This window comes from Mastigoproctus giganteus, chromosome 4 (genome assembly GCF_048544385.1).
Source record: "Mastigoproctus giganteus isolate SK-2022 chromosome 4, ASM4854438v1, whole genome shotgun sequence".
NCBI lineage: Eukaryota > Metazoa > Arthropoda > Arachnida > Uropygi > Thelyphonidae > Mastigoproctus > Mastigoproctus giganteus.
The window spans coordinates 3,749,532-3,768,516 of NC_143578.1; the positions used below are offsets into that span (position 1 = coordinate 3,749,532).

Consider the following 18,985-nt stretch of genomic DNA (forward strand, 5'->3'; position numbering starts at 1 on the left):
TAAAAAAATGCGCTCGCCATTTATTGAAGAAAAAAAAAAAGTTACAAAATTTGTCACTATATGGCTCTGTGGCAATACAAATCACTTGAACAGTGCTACAATTGTTCAATGTGTCCTCCATTTTGGTCAACAACAGTTTCTTTTGAAGAACAGCATTTTCTACAGCAGAACGTAACATGTCAACTGGAATAGCCAGCACACAATGTCTAATGTTGTCCTTCAAAATCTTCCAAAGTTTGACATCCTTCCAGATACACCTGGTTCTTCAAAAAAACCCACAACCAGAAGTCGCATGGGGTTAGGTCCGGTGATTGGGGGTGGCCAAGATGCTGGAAACAATGGCTGATGACCCATTTGTCTGTAAAGTGTTGCCTTAGCAATCTTTGGACACAGTGGTGGATGTGGGGTGAAGCACCATCATGCATGAATATGGTATGCTGAAGGTACCCACGTTGTTGCAGCTCTGGTATTGCAAAATTTGCCAACATTTCATGATATCACTGTCCAGTGAGGGAACAGGTGTGGGGTCTAGTCAGTGTTACCTGTTCAAAAAAATATGGCCCAGTCAGGCATGTGGCCGTAAATCCACACCACACTGTCACTTTTGGAGAATGCAACAGGACCTCTTGGATAACTCAAGGGTTTTCTGTTGCCCAAATGTGTGTATTAGTGGACAAGTGTCCATTTAAGCAGAAGTGGGCTTCATCACTCCAAAGGATGTTCCATGGCCAAGTGATATCCACTGTCATTCGTGCCAGAAACTGAAGTGCATATGTGAAAGAAATATCTGCATCACCAAGCTTTAGCTGCTATAGTATGTGCATCTTGTAAGGATAATACCACAACATCTGATGCATTACTTCACACACTTCTTGATTAGACCGGGGTTTGAGCCTGTCACCACCAAATACGGAGGATGTGGAAAGGTCAGAGATGACCACCGCATATCCCGGAGCAATATGGCCTGAGTTGCTAATGCTCCTAAAAACCAAATAACAAACAAACAACAAACAATGCATTACTAGCCATACGGTGGAATACGGCATGTCCACTTCACGAGAAACAGCTGGCACACTTGCGCTACCACATGTAGATGGACTTGATAAATCCACGACAGCCATAGCTACATCTTCAACACGAGAGGAGTCCACTCATTTTCGACCTCTACCTGGTTGAACACCAAGATGTCCTGTTGTTTCAAATTTCGCAGTCATTTTGCTGACAGCACAAACAGTCATAGGTCCACGCCTTATATGTTTCTGACGCCAGAATTCTTTAATAGCCGCAGCTGCATTAGTATTAGTAACGGCCGCATGGTGCAAGAAAGCCTATGGCTTATGCTGCACCAGCCAAAAAAAAAAAAAAAAAAATCCGAACAAAACAATGATAAAAACAAAAAAAAAAATAAATAAATAAATAACTAAATAATAATAAATTAATAAATAAAAAAAAATAAAATAAAAAGGAAATTAAACCTATCAACCTATGTGCTTCCCTTACCCGAAAGTACTATCCAGATGACCTTTGAATTTCCCCAAACTGTCGGCCTCTACCACCCATGAAGGCAACTTATTCCAGTAATTTATAACTCGCTGGCTAAAATAGAACTTCCTGCAATCCAATCTAAACATTTCCCCCCGTAACTTGAATTTATGTCCCCTAGTTCTAGCATCATTTATAATCTTGAAAATTTTGTCCTCATTCATTTTACTGATGCCTCTCAGAGCCTTAAATACCTCAATCAAATCTCCTCTAAGGTGTCTAGTTTCCAAACTCTGCAACCCACATATTCGAAGTCTTTCTTCATAAGGACGCCCTTTTGCCGATCTCACCAGGCGAGTTACCCTTCTTTGCACCCTTTCAAGAAGCTCGATGTCTTTCTTCAGGTGCGGTCTCCATACTTGAACACAGTATTCCAAGTGTGGTCTAACATAAGCCTTATATAATGGGATTATCACGTCCATATCTCTACTTGCAAAAGTTCGATAGATCATCGATAGGACACCATGGGCCTTCCTTGCAACCTGTTTACAATGCTCAGAGAATTTCATGTCTGACCGTATCGTAACACCCAAGTCCCTTTCCTCCAGTACTGGCTTTAGTTGAACTCCACCAAGTGAATAAGTTTTTTTGGGATTACTGTTTCCCAGGTGTAATACCTTACACTTTGTTGGATTAAAGCACAGCTGCCATTTTTCTGACCATTCCTGAAGTCTATCTAGGTCTCTCTGAAGAAGCTCAGCTTGACAGTGATCATTAACTACTCTCCCAATTTTAACATCATCTGCAAATTTAGACATCATGCCCTCTATCCCTTCATCAATGTCGTTTATGAAAATTAAAAACAACAGTGGTCCTAATACTGATCCTTGGGGAACCCCACTTCTTACATCAACCCAATCTGAGGAATAGCCATTTATCACAACCCTCTGCCTCCTGCCCTGAAGCCATCCTTCTATCCATCTAAGGATTTTCCCAGTGATTCCAACCTGTTCCAGCTTATAAAGCAACCGCTCATGTGGGACTGAGTCAAAAGCTTTGCTGAAATCTAAATAAACAATGTCGAAATTATTCCCTAAATCCAGCTCGTGAGTGACCCTTTCGAAATAGCGAACCAGATTTGTTAAACATGATTTTCCCTTTACGAAACCATGCTGAGTATCCTTGAGAATTTCAATTCGATCCAAATGATCCTGAATTCCACCCTTGATCATTGCCTCCATGATTTTCCCTACTACTGAAGTCAGACTGACAGGTCGATAATTTCCAACTTCACTTTTAGAGCCACCCTTATGTATGGGAGATACATTTGCACTTTTCCAATCCAAGGGAATCTCCCCAGAGTCTAATGATGCTCGCATAATTAGCCTCAATGGTTCAATGCACTCGCTTGCCGCCTCTCTTAAGATTATAGGGTATATTCCATCAACTCCAGGAGCCTTACTGGTCTGTAGGCTTGAAAGTTTTTTCATTAAATAATCTTGCGAAATTTCAATATCATTAATTACATATTTTTTAACTTCGCTCCCACAATTTCCCTTTGCCACAAAAGGCTTTTCATTTGTAAATATCGATGCAAAATAACTGTTGAGTTCATCTGCAACGGCAGCTGGTGTATTTATTACTATCCCCTTTCCCTTACATAAAGGTCCGATCTGGTTTGTCCTGCTCTTCTTGGCATTTATATATGTGAAGAATTCTTTATCCCCCCTCTTTGCTCTGTTTGCTAGTGATTTCTCATAAACTGCCTTTGCCTGTCGAACCTTTTCTGTGGCTCTATTACACATCACCTTGTAGCTGTTATAGGCTTCAGTACTTTTTATTGTTCTGTAACCTTTCCATGCCACCTTTTTCTGCTCAAGTAATGCGGCAACTTCACTAGTCATCCAACTTGGAACCCTCCTCGTGGAGTATTTTTTTAATGGTATATACGCATTCAAGGCATCTGTGATTAATGTTTTAAAAGCGTACCACAGTTCAATTGTATTCATTCTTTGCGCGATATCTACCCAGTTTATAGAGGCCATGTAGTACCTTAAGGCATCGTAATTTCCTTTTCTGAAATTAAAACCCATTCCTTTGCCTTTTACTTCTGCTACCTCTCTCGTCATCATCCACCGTAGAACTCTGTGATCACTTCCTGCTACTGGTTCCTCTACTGTCAGCCCTGTTATGTCATCTGATTCATGTGTGATGATGAGGTCTAGGATATTCTTTTCTCTAGTATTTTCCCTGACATGTTGATACAAATAACAGTCATCTAGTTGATTTAAAAATTTTGTTCCCCATGTCGAGTTTCCTTCCCATTTACTCCAATCAATTAGAGGCAGATTGAAATCACCCATAATAAGGCATTGACGCTTACTTGCCCATTCCATTTGCATGTAGAGGCTTTTGTCATAATCTTCACAATCACCTGGTCTGTAGATTACTCCTACTCGCATTATACCTTTGTTTCCAACTATCTCACACCATACAGACTCTATACTAGCATGTGAGACATCTGAATCCGGGAAAGCTATCGTCGCAAAAAAGCTATCGTGCATTGTTGCTGTTCTGATAGTGCAGCTTCACTAATAGTGCCTTTTCCTGCAACGTTGTTGGCATTGCTGCTGTAGTGTAGGCAAACATCTACCATATGATTTTGAAGAGACTGCTTTGCTTTTATGTAGTACAGTAGAGCTAATGGCGCTGTAGAAATAACTTACGATTATGCAAATAACTTACGTTATTTGCATAATCGTAACTAAGATATTTACGTGCCATACAGTGACAAATTTTGTAACTAATTTTTTTTTTCCCCCAATAAATGACGAGTGCATTCTTTATTGTACCTGTTGTCCAAATTTCTCTTCAGTACAAGCTTTAGAACTCACTCCAGAGCCCTCTACATAGGGATACTTTAATTTTAACAACCCTGTACTTCAAATTCACAGAGCTTGCTTGCATGTCACATATTTTGTATCTTAATTATAAACAGCACCGCTACCTTTGCATTTACTTCTACATCTCTTAAAATTTGTGTTTTAAGACAGATTATATAAAATGTGTTTATTTGTTAGTATCACTGTACTTTTTATAACATAGTGTGTAATATAGAATGCCTTATATAGTTATACAGTGTACTATTACTAAGTACCCTTTATAATATATAAGTATACTTAGTAATAGTATCTGCCGTATAGTGCCAGGAAGCCACAGGTTTTCGCTGCACTGGAAAAAAAATAATAAATAACAAGTACAGCAATTCCTCGCTTTGAATGGCTTCAAATAGCATGGGTTTCACTATAACATGGTTTTCAATTAAGTTTAAATTGAAAATTTACTGTACATATTAAAACTCATAAGTGCCAACTCTATTGTGTCACATGCACCAATTGCTCCCCTCAGGCAGTCAGCAGCAATGTGCAGCAGTGTTCTTAATTCCATCATGATGAGACAAAATGATAGATTTTCATTTCACAATTTATTTATTTTTTGTTTTTAATTTTTTTTTTTTTAATTTTTTTTTTTATAAAAACCCCAAACATGAGAGGCATTAGAACCTATGGTACTTAGTACCATGCTTGGGTTGGAGGTTGAGAAGACGAAAGAAGATATTCGTTGACATTAGACTTGAACTTCTGTAGACTGTAATTTTCAGGAAATACATATGAATGAAGTTTGTTCCAGAAAATGGCAGTTGAATGAACAAAACGAGGAAAATGAAAAGTTGGCTCTGTGAGTTTTAAATTGGACAGTAAATAGATGGCTGGTGGCGGCACATGTTCGGACAATTTTGAAAGAGAGCAGGAATTATAGAAGCCAATTCAGAAGAACAGTGCCCATGGAAGTATCTGTAGAAAAGGCATGCAGCAGAAACAGTACATCTGTAAGACAGAGAATGGAGAGATTCTGTTAGAGATGAGTCATTAATTAACCTAACTGCCCTCTTCTGAATGGAATCTAAAAACCTGAGAGAGGTTTTCGGAGCACTGCAACAGATGTGGGAACATTATTCCATGGTAGAGCGGATTTGTGATTTGTACAGAGAGAACAACTGTTTAGAATAAAAGTAATGCTGAGAGTGAAAGAAAACCAAGTTTTTTAGATGCAGAGGAAGAAATATTTGTAATGTGCTTCTGCCAAGAGAGATTAGAAATCAGAGTGTCACCAAAGATAAGCATAGGAGCAGAAGAATCCTTTTTGCAAGATATAAGATAAGACAGTTTTAGAAGGATTGAAATCAACTAAGTGGTCTTTGCCCCACTGGAGAATTACCTGGAGATCAGCATTTAAGGAATTGGTAGAAGATTTTCGAGAAGTTGAAGCTGATTGAGCAGGTCAAGGTTTCTCAATATGGAAAATGGAATGCAATGTGCTATCATCGGCAAAACTATGGATAGGATTTCCAGCCATTGGAAGAAGGTCATTAATATACAAAAGGAAAAGAGTGGAGGGGAGAAAGAACTGAACCATCTGGTTTTGACAAAGGTGGGAGCAGAGATGGGCAAAAGTTGTGGCCAATAGCTTTTGCAAGAGACCCGAATGCTCAGCTACCTTTAGGGCAAGAAGCAAGTTTTCTACTCTTAGCCTGTTCGAAATCTAGTTTGGACTGATTAATAACTGCTTTACAATTGTTGCGAGCTTTGGTGTAGGCAGAAAATAAAACCGAAAAATTGGAAACAAGCCAATGATGATATGCAACATTGTTCTCATGAACGGCCTTGGCACATTTATTGGAAAACCAAGGTTTAAATAAAGGACGAGATTTTAAAGTGGAGTGTGGGATAAAGGATTCCATTCCTATAAGAATAATTTCACTGACACAATCTGAGCAAACATTGACATCAGAAGTTTTGAAACAGTAGTCCGACCAAGGAAAAGAAGAAAAGAAATCTCGCAGGTCATCCCATTTTGCATTCTTGTAATGCCAAACAACACGGGGTTGAGAATAGCCATGAGATAAAGGTTCCATTGGAGAAGAGACAATCACCAAGTTGTGATCTGAAGTGCCTAAAGAGCCACTCACTTCGACCATGTATTTAGAAGGGTTGTTTGTGAGAAAAGGATCAAGCATGTTAGCTGTATATGATTAGCATTGTCCAGTAGTCTTGTAGGTAAATGAACAATATGTGCAAGGTCATTAGTAATTGCAAAAGCCTCAGCATCTCGACCAGCTGGGTTGGTGTGACTAGAAAACGGAAGCCAGCTGGAGTTGTGAACGTTAAAATCACCAAAGAAAATTACCTCACTGTTAGGAAAGTTGGACTGGAGAAAGTCAAGTTGCAAAAAGAGGAAGTCGAAGAGCTCCAAGTGATTAGTGCAATTGGGAGAACGGTAGAGACAACAGATGAATTTCTCAGAATGAGATAGAGAGATTTGAAGTCAGAGAAGATCGAAAAGAGGAGATTCCAAATTACCAAGTCTCTGACAGGGAATATCGAAACGGACATATGCACAAGTACTACCTTTGAGGCAAAAGGAATCATACAACTGAGATAAGCAGTAGTTGAATCAACCGATAATTGAGATTCTGTCAGAAAAAGTACCATGGGGTTTAGTAGACTGCAAGTGGAAATGGACATCGTTGAGATTAGAATTGAGACCATGTATATTTGTGAAATGAACTAGGAAGTGTTTTTTACCCTTTTAAATACAATTCAAAATATATTTGCATCTTGGCTAGAAATCACTGCTAACAATATGCGTTCTGTTTGGAAGCATATTTTGCCCCATTTGGCAAATGATCTCACTGGTTTTGAATAGCAAATTCAGACAATTGCTGAAGATGTTGTGAAGATTAGAAAAGACTTGGGATTCGAAACTTTGGACACTGCCAACTGTATTGACTCACATGCAAATGACTTAGATGATGCAATTCTCCTTTAAATTGACTAGCAAACTGCATATGAAGAAGAGAAAAACAATTCTGAAGTGGATAACACTGAAGTGGCAGCAAAAGAATTTTCAACAGAAGAATTGGAGAAAGTTTTTCTGAGGGTTGACATGGTCTGCAAGGCGATTATGAATGGAGATCCAGATATTGAACATAGCATCAAGATACAGCAAATTTTACAAGATGGGATTCGATGCTAAAAAGACTTGTACGCCAAGAAAAAGAACAGACGACTTCACCAGACTTTATTATTGAAATACCTAAATGAGCAATAAAACTTCTTTCTCATCTCTCATGATGTTACCTTTTCATTAATGAAAGTTTTACAATATTTTTTATTTCAAATCCTTTTAATTGCCTAACAAGTGCAAATTGTTAGGTTTATTATAGTTTGTTCATAGACTATTTCTCTGGTACACATTCAGTTAAAAAACATAATTATACCTCAATCAGCACAGTTTCACATAACACTGAACAGTTTTGTACCAAATATCAGTACTATGTGGGGAATTGCTGTAGATAATAAAATACAAATTATATCCTTCCCTCCTCACACAGGTGACTATCCAGTTGACCTTTGAATGTAATCAAACTGTCAGCTGTAACTACCTGCAAGGGCAACTTGTTCCAACAATCAACAACTCACTAGCTAAAAACTTCCTACAATCTAATCTGGACTTCAACCTGTAATTTTAATTTATTGCCCCTAGTTCTGGAATTCTTTATAACACCTTTATTCATTTTGCTAATCCCTCTCAGAGCCTTAAACCTAAATAAGGTCACCTCTGAGGTGCCTGGTTGCCAAGCTCTGTAACCCGCATAATTGGAGTCTTTCTTCATACATTTATCCTTCTGCCAATTTTACCATTTGAGTTGGCCATCTTTGGAACATTTCAAGAATCTGTCTTTTTTCAGATGAGATATCCATACTTGAACACAGTATTCCAGATGTGGTCTTATGATTGCCTTATGCATATAAGGCAATATAAGGTATTCGATATAAGGTATAAGGTTATACCTTATGCATAAGGCCTTATGCAGTGGGATTATGACCTCCCTATCTCTACAGCATAACATTATATAAATCATCGATAGGACATCATGGGCTTTCTGTTTACATGGGCTGCCTGTTTACACTGTTCGGAAAACAGTGTAATGATCTTTCTATCTCTACGGGATAACATTGCTACAGTATACATAGGCAAACAAGTTTATTGTAGCAAGATCCAAGCCCATAACCTATCTTAGAAATATATTATGGTTATCAGGATAATACATAGGAATGGTCACCATAGTAAAGGAACATCCTTATTTGATATTGTGAATTGTTTGACTTTATATGCAATGCATATTTTGTGCTTATATCCCCCCACATCATATTGTGCTCATCAAGCTGTGTGTATTATGTAGAATGTCTGTAATTTTTATTAATGTTTTTGCTGATATGTAATATCCAATGTTTTATTTTTTGAAGGATGAACATGACTGTTGCCAATACACACAGCTCTATTGTGGATACCCTGATCACCTATGCAGACTGGTTTTTTCCTGAAGGTTAGTTACTAATAATTTATCATAAGTTTTTAAAAAAAAAAAAAATGCAAATAGTAAAAATTTTAAAGTAATTTGATATTTTTATATACTAATTGCAAGAAGAATATAGAAACACTTGTTTGTTAATAACAAATAGGTTTAATGCCTTTTAGCCATAATTAATTTATTATTAAAATGTAAATTAAACATGATGTAATCAAATAGTGATTTACAAAATTAAACACTGTTAAAACACTATTTTAAAGGAATTGTTGGAAATTGCAACTGATAATGCTGATACATTGCCACATCAATTATTTCAAAATAAAATTAATTAAAAATTACAGAATTAATTATTTCATTTTATTTGGTAGTGTGATTTCTTTAATTTTTGCTAGAATGAAGGTGGTAGTGTGCAAAAATTTCTTTAACATGGTATTAACAGTGTTTAATTTTGTAATTCATCAAAAGCAGTAACCTTTAATAACTGGTACCAGCAAGTTTGTAGTGTTCGAAAAGTCAGGGACGTACTGAGTTGGTAACATCAATTTATACAATATTGGAGCTGCCTATATAGTTAAGTCTAGTTTTTGGGCTGTAGCTATTGAAATGGCCAGAAAATGATTATAGATTGAATTAGAAAAGTGAGTAGTTTGAATAAATTTATAGAAGGATTTGACAAATTAAGACTGGGCTGAAAAAATGAAGCTCCCCCACCCAATAAGCTTTTCTTCCTTGCTAATATTGATATATTAACTTAAAAGTACTTTAAGAGAAAAGAGCTGCTACATTAAATGTACTTTATTGGAAAACATGCTTCTTCATCATTGTAATCTGTCAGTGGAGAATATCATCATGTCAGGAATGCAAAGGGGTGGGGGCCCTTACTCCCATACATGATATTGGCAGTAAGGCAATTGCAAGTTTGTGAATATTATTTCATTATCCATACTTTCATTATCCATACTTATTTCATTATCCATACTTAAGTATCCTTAAGTATCCATTTCGTTGCCATGCAACTTCTCCTTTCTTCAATTTTCTCGTCACCAGATCTTTTGGATTTTCTTTTCTGTTGGTTCGTAATGTTCCACATACATAAGGCTGAGCATTTATCCCTACACAGAAGGATAACAATTTTAAAAAAAAATTGTCCATTCAGATAAAATGACTAAATTTCTGTTTTGCTATTCTTCCTAAATGCAAGTATTTGCCAAGACATTCAATAAATCACCAGTTCTATGACAGTTTTGGCATTCTTTAACAGAATATACTACGGATAACATTCATGGTTGTAAGTTTCACTCACATAGGATCTAACTAATGTAGTGGCAGCTGCCTTGTCTTTTCATCTTGTGAAATGGATGATTCACATTGTTTCACTTGGTACAAATAAGTATTGATGGCTGCTGAGGTTTCTGACAAACTGTATATCATCCAGAAATGCAACTATGTCACAGAATGGGTTTGTTTAGAAATATTCTTGTGTGATCAATCTGATTTGATACTGGAACAAAGGAACTGGATACAAAAAAGTAATTTTGACATCATGTACTTAGATTTATTTTATTATTTATTTTATTTTATTTTTATTTTTTTTATGAAAACCCCAAACATGAGAGGTATTAGAACTTAGAACCTATAATACTTAATATCATGCATGGGTTGAAGGTTGAGAAGATGAAAGAAGATATTTAGCATTAGTAGAAGCATACGATACAAGAAAGCAAGCTGATGCTTATGCAGCATTAGCCAAAAAAAAAAAAAACCCTCTCATTTCAACCCTCCATTTGTTCTAAATGTCTGTCCAGCTCAGCCTTAAATTTATTTATGCTGTAAACTTCTACAACAAAAGATGGAAGTCTGTTCCACCAATTAACACTGGCTAAAGGCAAATTTCTGCACCTCTATTCTATAACTGTCTTCCCTCATTTTGAATCTATGCCCCCTCAGGTTCTTAATCTGAGCAACAGGAAGAATCCCATCAGCATTCAGCTTGTCCAACCCATTCATATACCTCAATTCACCTCGCAAGTGCATACTCTCCAGGCACTGTGATTTGCCTGGAGAGTATAGGAGCAATATTTTATTAGTCATTCCCGAGTTATGTAAAACTTGACTTACGTAAGAAGTCCTGGAACGTACATTGGGGACTTATTGTATTTTTGGATTAACCGGAAATCGATTATCCAGGATTTTTATTTTACTACCTTTCCCAGAAAATCAAAAGTCTACTGTATATTTCTAAAATATGTAATGCAATTTTTTTCGGCCATCTGATGGTTTTTCTTAGCCCTGAATAATATTGACAGCATTTGATCCAATCAATCTATGCCAGATATTCCGTAATTGTAATTTTGAATTATGTTGGGTTTTATTGAAAATTTTCCATTCCAGTTATGTACCTCGACCATTTTAACAATGTGTTTGTTAGAAATAGTGAGAACTTCTCTTTTATCCCTCCGCTTACAAACTATAATGGGGCCATTTCGTTGCCATGCAACTTCTCCTTTCTTCAATTTTCTCATCACCAGATCTTTTGCATTTTCTTTTCTGTTGGTGCGTAATGTTCCGTTCTTACATAAGTTTTTCGAGCAGACAACAATTTCATCAGAGCAACAGAATTAAAAAAAATTGTCCATAAACACTACATATCCCCTTGTCTAAGTAGTCCTCAAGCAAGTATAGCCCAACTTCAGCAGTATGACCTATGTTTTTTTTAGTTTCTTCTGATTTACCTGAGTAAAGTTTTATTTTCATAAGAAGGTTGCACAGTTCGTAAAGTTTGATTCCGTATTTGTGCTTTTTATTTTTTTTATGTACTGGCGGAAATTCAGTCTCCCACACCACAACATCATCGACTCATCAGTACAGATGTTTTTATCCGGTATGTAATTATTGCGCATAATATTATTGAAATATACTTATCTGGGACAAGTTATTAGCTGTAATAATGATAAATGGCTGGAAGTCAAGAGAAGAATAAATTTTGGATGGATAGCATTCAGGAAATATAGTCACATACTGAAGAGCAATATCACAGTTTGTCTGAAACGTAAAATAATGAATCAATGTATACTCCCCACCATGACTTATGGAAGTGAAACTTGGGCACTCACCAGAAGAATGGAAGAGAAGCTGAGAACTACACAGCGAAGAATGGAACGAATTATATTGGGAATCAGACTGTTAGATAAGAAGAGAAACACATGGATTAAGCAGCAAACTCAAGTAAAGGACATTCTTATCAAAACTAAAGAACTAAAATGGTCTTGGGCAGGACACATAGCTCGAAGACATGATGACAGATGGACTAAGAAAATAACAGAATGGTACCCAAGAAGAGCTAGAAGAAAACCTGGAAGACAAAGGCGGAGATGGATAGATGAAATTCATGAGTTTTTGAGTAGTAAATGGATGGCCAGTGCTCAAAACAGAAGGAACTGGAAAGTTGCTGGAGAGGCCTTCATCCTGCAGTGGATTGAAATGGCTGATGATGATGATGATGATGATTATTGAAATGGTTCAAAATCGGTCTTACTTTGTATACCCTGTCAGCAGATTGTAATGAGTTATCTGCAAAGTGAAAATATCGTAATATCAACTGGAATCTATTTCGACTCATAAAAGATCAGCAAAACATAATATTATAGAATTCACTTGTACTCCAGTAACGTTCTATTGAAAGAAAAGAACAAGGACCATTTGCACAAAAGTCCAAGAAACACTTTCATTTCTGAGATGTCAGTGTCCTTCCATTTTGATGACCTGGCATATTTTTGCGATTGTCCACATTTTTCAATTTCTTGCCTAGCGTATAAATTAGTTTGTTCCACTAATGTAAGAAATTCTGGAAGAATTTCTTACATTATTAGTGTAAATAAATAAAAAATATATAAATTTCTTACATTATTAGTGTATGTAAATAAAAAATATAGCTCTACTGTTTTTTGTACACTAAATTCTGTTGTGTCCATTTTCGAACCATACAGCTCTTCAAATTCGGAGTCACTCATATTAGCATACAGCTCAAGCTCTTCTTCGGTCAGTGGTTTCTTCTTATCCATGTTTTAGGTTTTTGTTTGTTTTATTTTTTTTTTAGAAACACGTAAAACTAAATACAACGTTCATGTGTGGTATTTAGTTTCATTGACGTGGTATTTAGTGACATAGACTGTGCCACGTTCATACGTTGGCGCATAATGGCCTATAGCTGCCATTGCGCCGTAAAACATATAACAACAACAACGTACATACATGGCACAGTCTATGTCACTACTACGGATTTACGCACAGCGCTGACTCATATACTGCGAATTCTACAGATAACAATACATCTCGAGTTAACTTGTTGTTGGCTGCCATAAGGAATTTTCTATTACACATGCCATCTATGAGATAATTCGAGAAGCTTTTTTTTTAGGAGTTTTGGTGATAAATATATATTATAATTTGGGTTTTGGATAATTTAGCATGCCTAACTCAGATTGGCATCGGATACCTGTTCACCCAAATAAGCTGTAGTAGTCAATGTGTTAAAAACAGTAGAAGAAAGGGATTTTAGATTGGAAGATGATCCAGGTAGACATGAAGTTCTATGTGCAGAGAACATAGATATTTGTGATTTACAATGTAATTTTACATTCATTGGGATAAATACAGCTACTTTATGCCATCCAGATGTAGTATATGCACAGTCATCAAGAAAAGACAGCAGTTTTGTTTATCTGAATTTTTTTACCAGTTAGTGATAGATGATAAAATTCTATAAGCAAGATGGAGTAGGAGTATGCTACTGGGCAGTATATGTTGGGAAAGGTTTTATCAAATTGACAGCTTCGTTATAGTGCAGTGTAAGTTTGAAGCGAGACTAGGTTGTGAAAAATCTTCAGAATGGTCAACAAGGAACTGGATGTGAAAAATAATTTTGATATCATATACTTGGATTTCGGGAAAGCTTTTGATGCTGTTGCACGTGGAAGACTGCTATACAAATTGGAGCAGTATGGCATTAAGTGCAAGTTGTTGCTATGGGTAAATTGATAGTAGAGTGAGAGAAGACAAAGTTAATCAATGGACGCTGCTCGTTGGGGACTAATGTTATGTGGACTAGTGGAGTCCCCCAGGATTTGGTGTTGGGTCCATTGTTGTTTAGTATGTTTATCAATGATATCGATGAAGGTATATCAGGCTTAAGGTTGAAGTTTGCAGATGATACAAAGGTTGGCAGGGTTGTTAATGACACTATGCTACTGCAACAGGATCTAGAAAAGTTGGGAAGGTGGGCTGAGAGGTGGCAACTGGTGTTTAACATTGACAAATGCAAAGTACAGCATATGGGTAGCAGTAACTGCAGAGTAACATATCAACTGTTTTTCATTCTCCACTACACTCAGGTTAGTGGAGAATGAAAAAGACTTGGGGGTAATTGTGCAGTCAGATATGAAGTTTTCAGAGCAATGCATACATGCTGCCAGAGCAGCTCATGGGGCCTTATCAGTGATATACAAGAAATTTTCTAGCAGGGATAAGGATGCAATTATCCCCTTGTATTATAAGGCAATGGTTAGGCTACACTTTGAGTACTGCCTACACGTCTGGAGGCCTCATTTTAGGAAGGATGTAATAGGCACCTGCAAGGTGATCTGATTGAGGTGTACGAAGGTCTTGAATGGTTTGAGTAAGCTCATTGCCAATGGGATTCTTCCTCTTGCTCAGATTGCACACCTAAGGGGGCATAAATTCAAATTGAGGAAAGACAGTTATAAAATAGATGTGCAGAAATTTGCCTTTAACCAGTAGATGGTTGATTATTGGAACAAACTTCCATCTGTCATTATGGAAGTTGATAGCTTAAATAAATTCAAGGAACAACTGGGCAAACTTTTGGAATGAATAATGTGTGAAATGGAAAACTTTTGGAATGAATGGATGGATGGGTGAAATGGAAAAGGTGTTTTTTTTTTTTGCCGATGCTGTATAAGCTTGCTTTCTGGCATCATATTCCTCTACTAATCTAATAACTGGTAAGGCCTAGTAACAGGTCCTACCAGTTATATATTACTATTTAGGTTAGATTATATATTAGACAATTCGCTATGTCTTACCAGTATATTATTTTTTGTCTTTAATGATGGCAATTTTTACTTTTCTTTACTGTGGGATTTTTTTTTTTTTTCTTTTATAAAAAAGGAATCTGTTTTATATTTCAGAAGTAGAATTTTTGAATTGTAGCAGTGTTACTTCCAGTCCTGGAGATGGTCCACATGTGAACAATACAGATATTCACTTCAGTGATGCATCTAGTGGTGAAACAGAGGAATTTGGTTGTGAAAATGGTACCATCAGGTAATCAAAATATGTTTTGTGATATTTATGTCTAATTCAGCAATGGCACAGTATGGCTTAATGTGCTTATAACCACCCCCCCCCCAAAAAAAAGTGAAGGAATGAGATAACGAATTTTAATAAGAAGTATAAATTTACAGTGGTACCTTGGTTTGCGAGCATAATTCGTTCCGGAAACGTGCTCGTAATCCAAAGCACTCGTATATCAAAGCGAATTTCCCCATAAGAAATAATGGAAACCCAAATGATTTGTTCCAAAACTCAAAAATATTCATATACTGTAAAAATGATTAATACAAAATACATACCTTTTTTATATTTTTAATATTTAAATTTAATATACATAAAGCAATCGAATTTATTAATTATTGGGTAGGACGACTTTCACTGTCTCTAACGGAATCACTGCTATCTGTTGATTTTTTCTTTTTGTGCGACTTTAACAAGGAATCTTTCCAATGACACTTGCTTTTGCCTCCTTTTGAGGATTTCACGGAAATCAGATTCATCGCTCGCACTATTACAAAACGAGGAGGCACGCTTGATACACATAAACAAAGCTGCGCGCGTGTAGCAACTGAACAAACAACACCATAAAGGCAGAGATACACTATTAACACCTCACATTTTACTAAAGCACATTTCTAGGGGTTACTACCATAAAACAATAAAAACAATTTCCAGTTGCATTCCTGCTAGTGGAATCTGTTATAAACTGGTAGTAAACTCCATCTAATTGCATTTGCGGTTATACCGATAGCTGGAATTGTTGGTTTTTACGTTATTATGGTGAAATGTGTTTCCCCTTCACTGATATAAAAAACCATAAATACATTTTCAAAATCTTCTCTTCATTCCTATCGGGTTGCGTTCGGTTGGGGTGATTCTGCGTTCGACTGCCATTTCTTGTAAACACAAAGGCTAATTGTGCATAAGCGAATTCGGTTCGTGTTATATAAGATATCGTTCCTCTATTTATAAATCGTGTATGATCGAATTCGTGTAGTGTAAACACGTGTTATACGAGGACTGACTGTACTCGTATTGCAAGACCTCGCTCGTTTATCAAGTTAAAATTTATTAAAAATTTTTGCTCGTTTTGCAAAATACTCGCATACCAAGTTACTCGTAATCCAAGGTACCACTGTATTCTCATACTCTATCTATGTTGAAGTAGAGTACAGCAATATAAAAGTTATCTGAAAAGTCTGGGCCTGTAGGAAATTGGCTAATATTAACTCAGAATTAAATTTAATTCAAGTTTTTTATTTTAAGTTACCCATAATTGTAGTTAAGTTTACGAGCATATAGAAGTTATTGTTCCTTGTGACTGTTCCTGTGAAAGTATGACATATAAAATTAATAAACGTCCCCCTGAAATAAATCCAGTAATACATAATGCATTTTTAAAATTACTTAAGTTTAAAGAAACTGATGCTGTAGCAGACAAACTGCAGATCATCCCAGCAACTCTGGAGAAACTCTTGGAAGCATAATGCCAAAAAAGTTCCATTCACAACATTCTGAAGAATGAAAAGTTCTCTCCTTATAAATTGCAACACTTCACTGATGATCCCAGCAGACATTTGTGAATGGTTCCTCAATAACATTGAAGGAGATGAAAATTTCCTATGTAATTTACTGTTTTCGAAGGAAGCAAACTTTGTTTTCTAAATGGAGAAGTTAATAAACAGAACCACAGTGAGTTAAGAGAAAATCCACATTGGCTCTCCAGAAACAAAGCTCAAAAAACCCAGAGAATAATGATGTGGTTAGCATGATAATTACAATACAAAAGTCATTGGTCCATTCTGCTTTATTTGTGCCCTTAGTGGATAAAGTTATTTACAAGTACTGAGGGATAAGTTGATGGCAATGCTTAATATCCTTGGTGGCAAGCCAGAATGAGTTATGCAACACTGTGCTCCACCACACTATATACCTCCAGTTCACTACACCAAGAAACATTTCCAGGAGACAAAAATCCACTCAACTTTGGTTTTTTGGAGCTACATAAAGTTGCAAGTTTGCAGGGGGAAATTTTTGAAAAAAAATTGTCTCCAAAATGAATTAAAAATATCTGCAAATCCATTACAGCAGACATGCTCCAAAGGGTTTGAAACATGAACATACTTCAATACAGAACTTAGAACAAATTCTGTAAAATATTTCCCTCTCATGGTTTCAAAATTTTTGTGTACCCTGTGTGTGGCTCCTCCTTAGCCAGGTGGGCAGGAGCGGCAGTGCATGCTTCTTAATTAGACCGGGGTTCGAGCCCGTGACCACCAAACACGGAGGATGCGGAAAGGTCAGGGAATGACCACCACATATCCCCGGAGCAATATGGCCTTAGTTGCTAATGCTCCTAAAAACCAAATAACAACAACATGTACCCTGTATAGGAGGTGGGAACAAAATTCTCCTACATAAGGCTATTTTATAAATGTGTGTTCTGAGTATTTATTTTTTTGCATTTGCACAGTGTGGCAATTGTAAAACGAGACTGATGCTGCCATCTACTAGAAGTAAACATGAAATGAAAGAGTGATTGTTCCTCAAGCACTGCAGTCAAGGTCAGCGGAAATTGCCACCATATTAGAACGTAGTGTGAGCTGAACTGCACATCTCCTGTGTCTGTGATGTGAAAAGACAATGGAACAAAGATCAAACAAAGTTTTGTGTTCTACTGGGCAAAAATGCCACAGAAACATTTCAAATGATGAAGTGGATGGAGATAATTGTCTGGCTTGTGCACATGTTCGAGTGTCTTAAACATTTCACCCATGGGAGAGAATCACTGGAAGACTATGAATATCTGCAAAAATGGTTCGAACACCAGAGTTGATTGTAAAGGTGCAGGAAATTATTACCAATGATCGATGTGCAGCGATCCGAATGATTTCAGAAGATCTATGCATTAATATGGAAACCATTCAACAAATAATAATCAGGATTTGAAGAAAATGAAGATCTGTGTGCAGTTTGTTCCAGATTTGTTAATAGAGGTCAATGACAGGCATTGAGTTGAACACTGCAGAGAAGCCATTGAGGCTGCCAAAAGCAAGCCCAACTTTCTGAATTTGATCACTGTGGATGATGAGACATGGTGTTTTCAGTACAACCCTGAAATGAAATGACAAAGTGCAGGATGGAAGTCGGCAAACTCTCCCAAAGCCAAAATGGTCAGAAATCAAAACCATGCTCATCGCTTTCTATGATATCAAGGAAATTGTGGATGAAAAGTTCATGCTCAGTGGCCAAAGTGTTATTGCTGTCTACTATCTGGACATTTCAACACTTCTGACAAGCGAACACATTGAACAGAATATCTGAGATAATGAATAATATAACTGAAGCATTATTTCATAATTGCTTCATTTCAAAACTAAACAAAATTCTTTTAGTTTCTTAATATCTCAGAGGATTCTTAATGTTTGTTTTTAAAGTTTAAAGGAATGGATTCATTATATAAATTGGTTTCAAAGCATTTAATTTGCTTTTAAAGTACGGACTTATTGTCTTCTCTCACTCAAAGATTAGGGTTGGTGGTTTGATGTATTTTGTGATTGGGGTCCGTGTGCCTTTTCTGGGTAACATTCAATTCTGGGGTACATTCAGTCATTGATTTTGTCTGCAAATGTTGGAGAATATATGTAAACTATTTGTATATCAACAATGGAGAGTACCAGCACAGATGGTTCTACAAGACATCATAGAGGTAATTCC

The 18,985-nt window shown here is 36.6% G+C and overlaps 1 protein-coding gene across 2 annotated transcripts in view; it reads left to right on the forward strand.

Moving 5' to 3' along the window:
* LOC150086342 (rho GTPase-activating protein 44-like) overlaps positions 1-18,985 on the forward strand; it is a 412,704-nt gene that overhangs the window by 366,676 nt on the left and 27,043 nt on the right. For both annotated transcript variants that reach the window (XM_090371315.1, XM_090371316.1), the window contains exons 14-15: positions 8,853-8,932; positions 15,124-15,259. In XM_090371315.1, the coding sequence (XP_090227441.1) occupies positions 8,853-8,932; positions 15,124-15,259 (216 nt within the window). The remainder of the gene's footprint in view (positions 1-8,852; positions 8,933-15,123; positions 15,260-18,985) is intronic.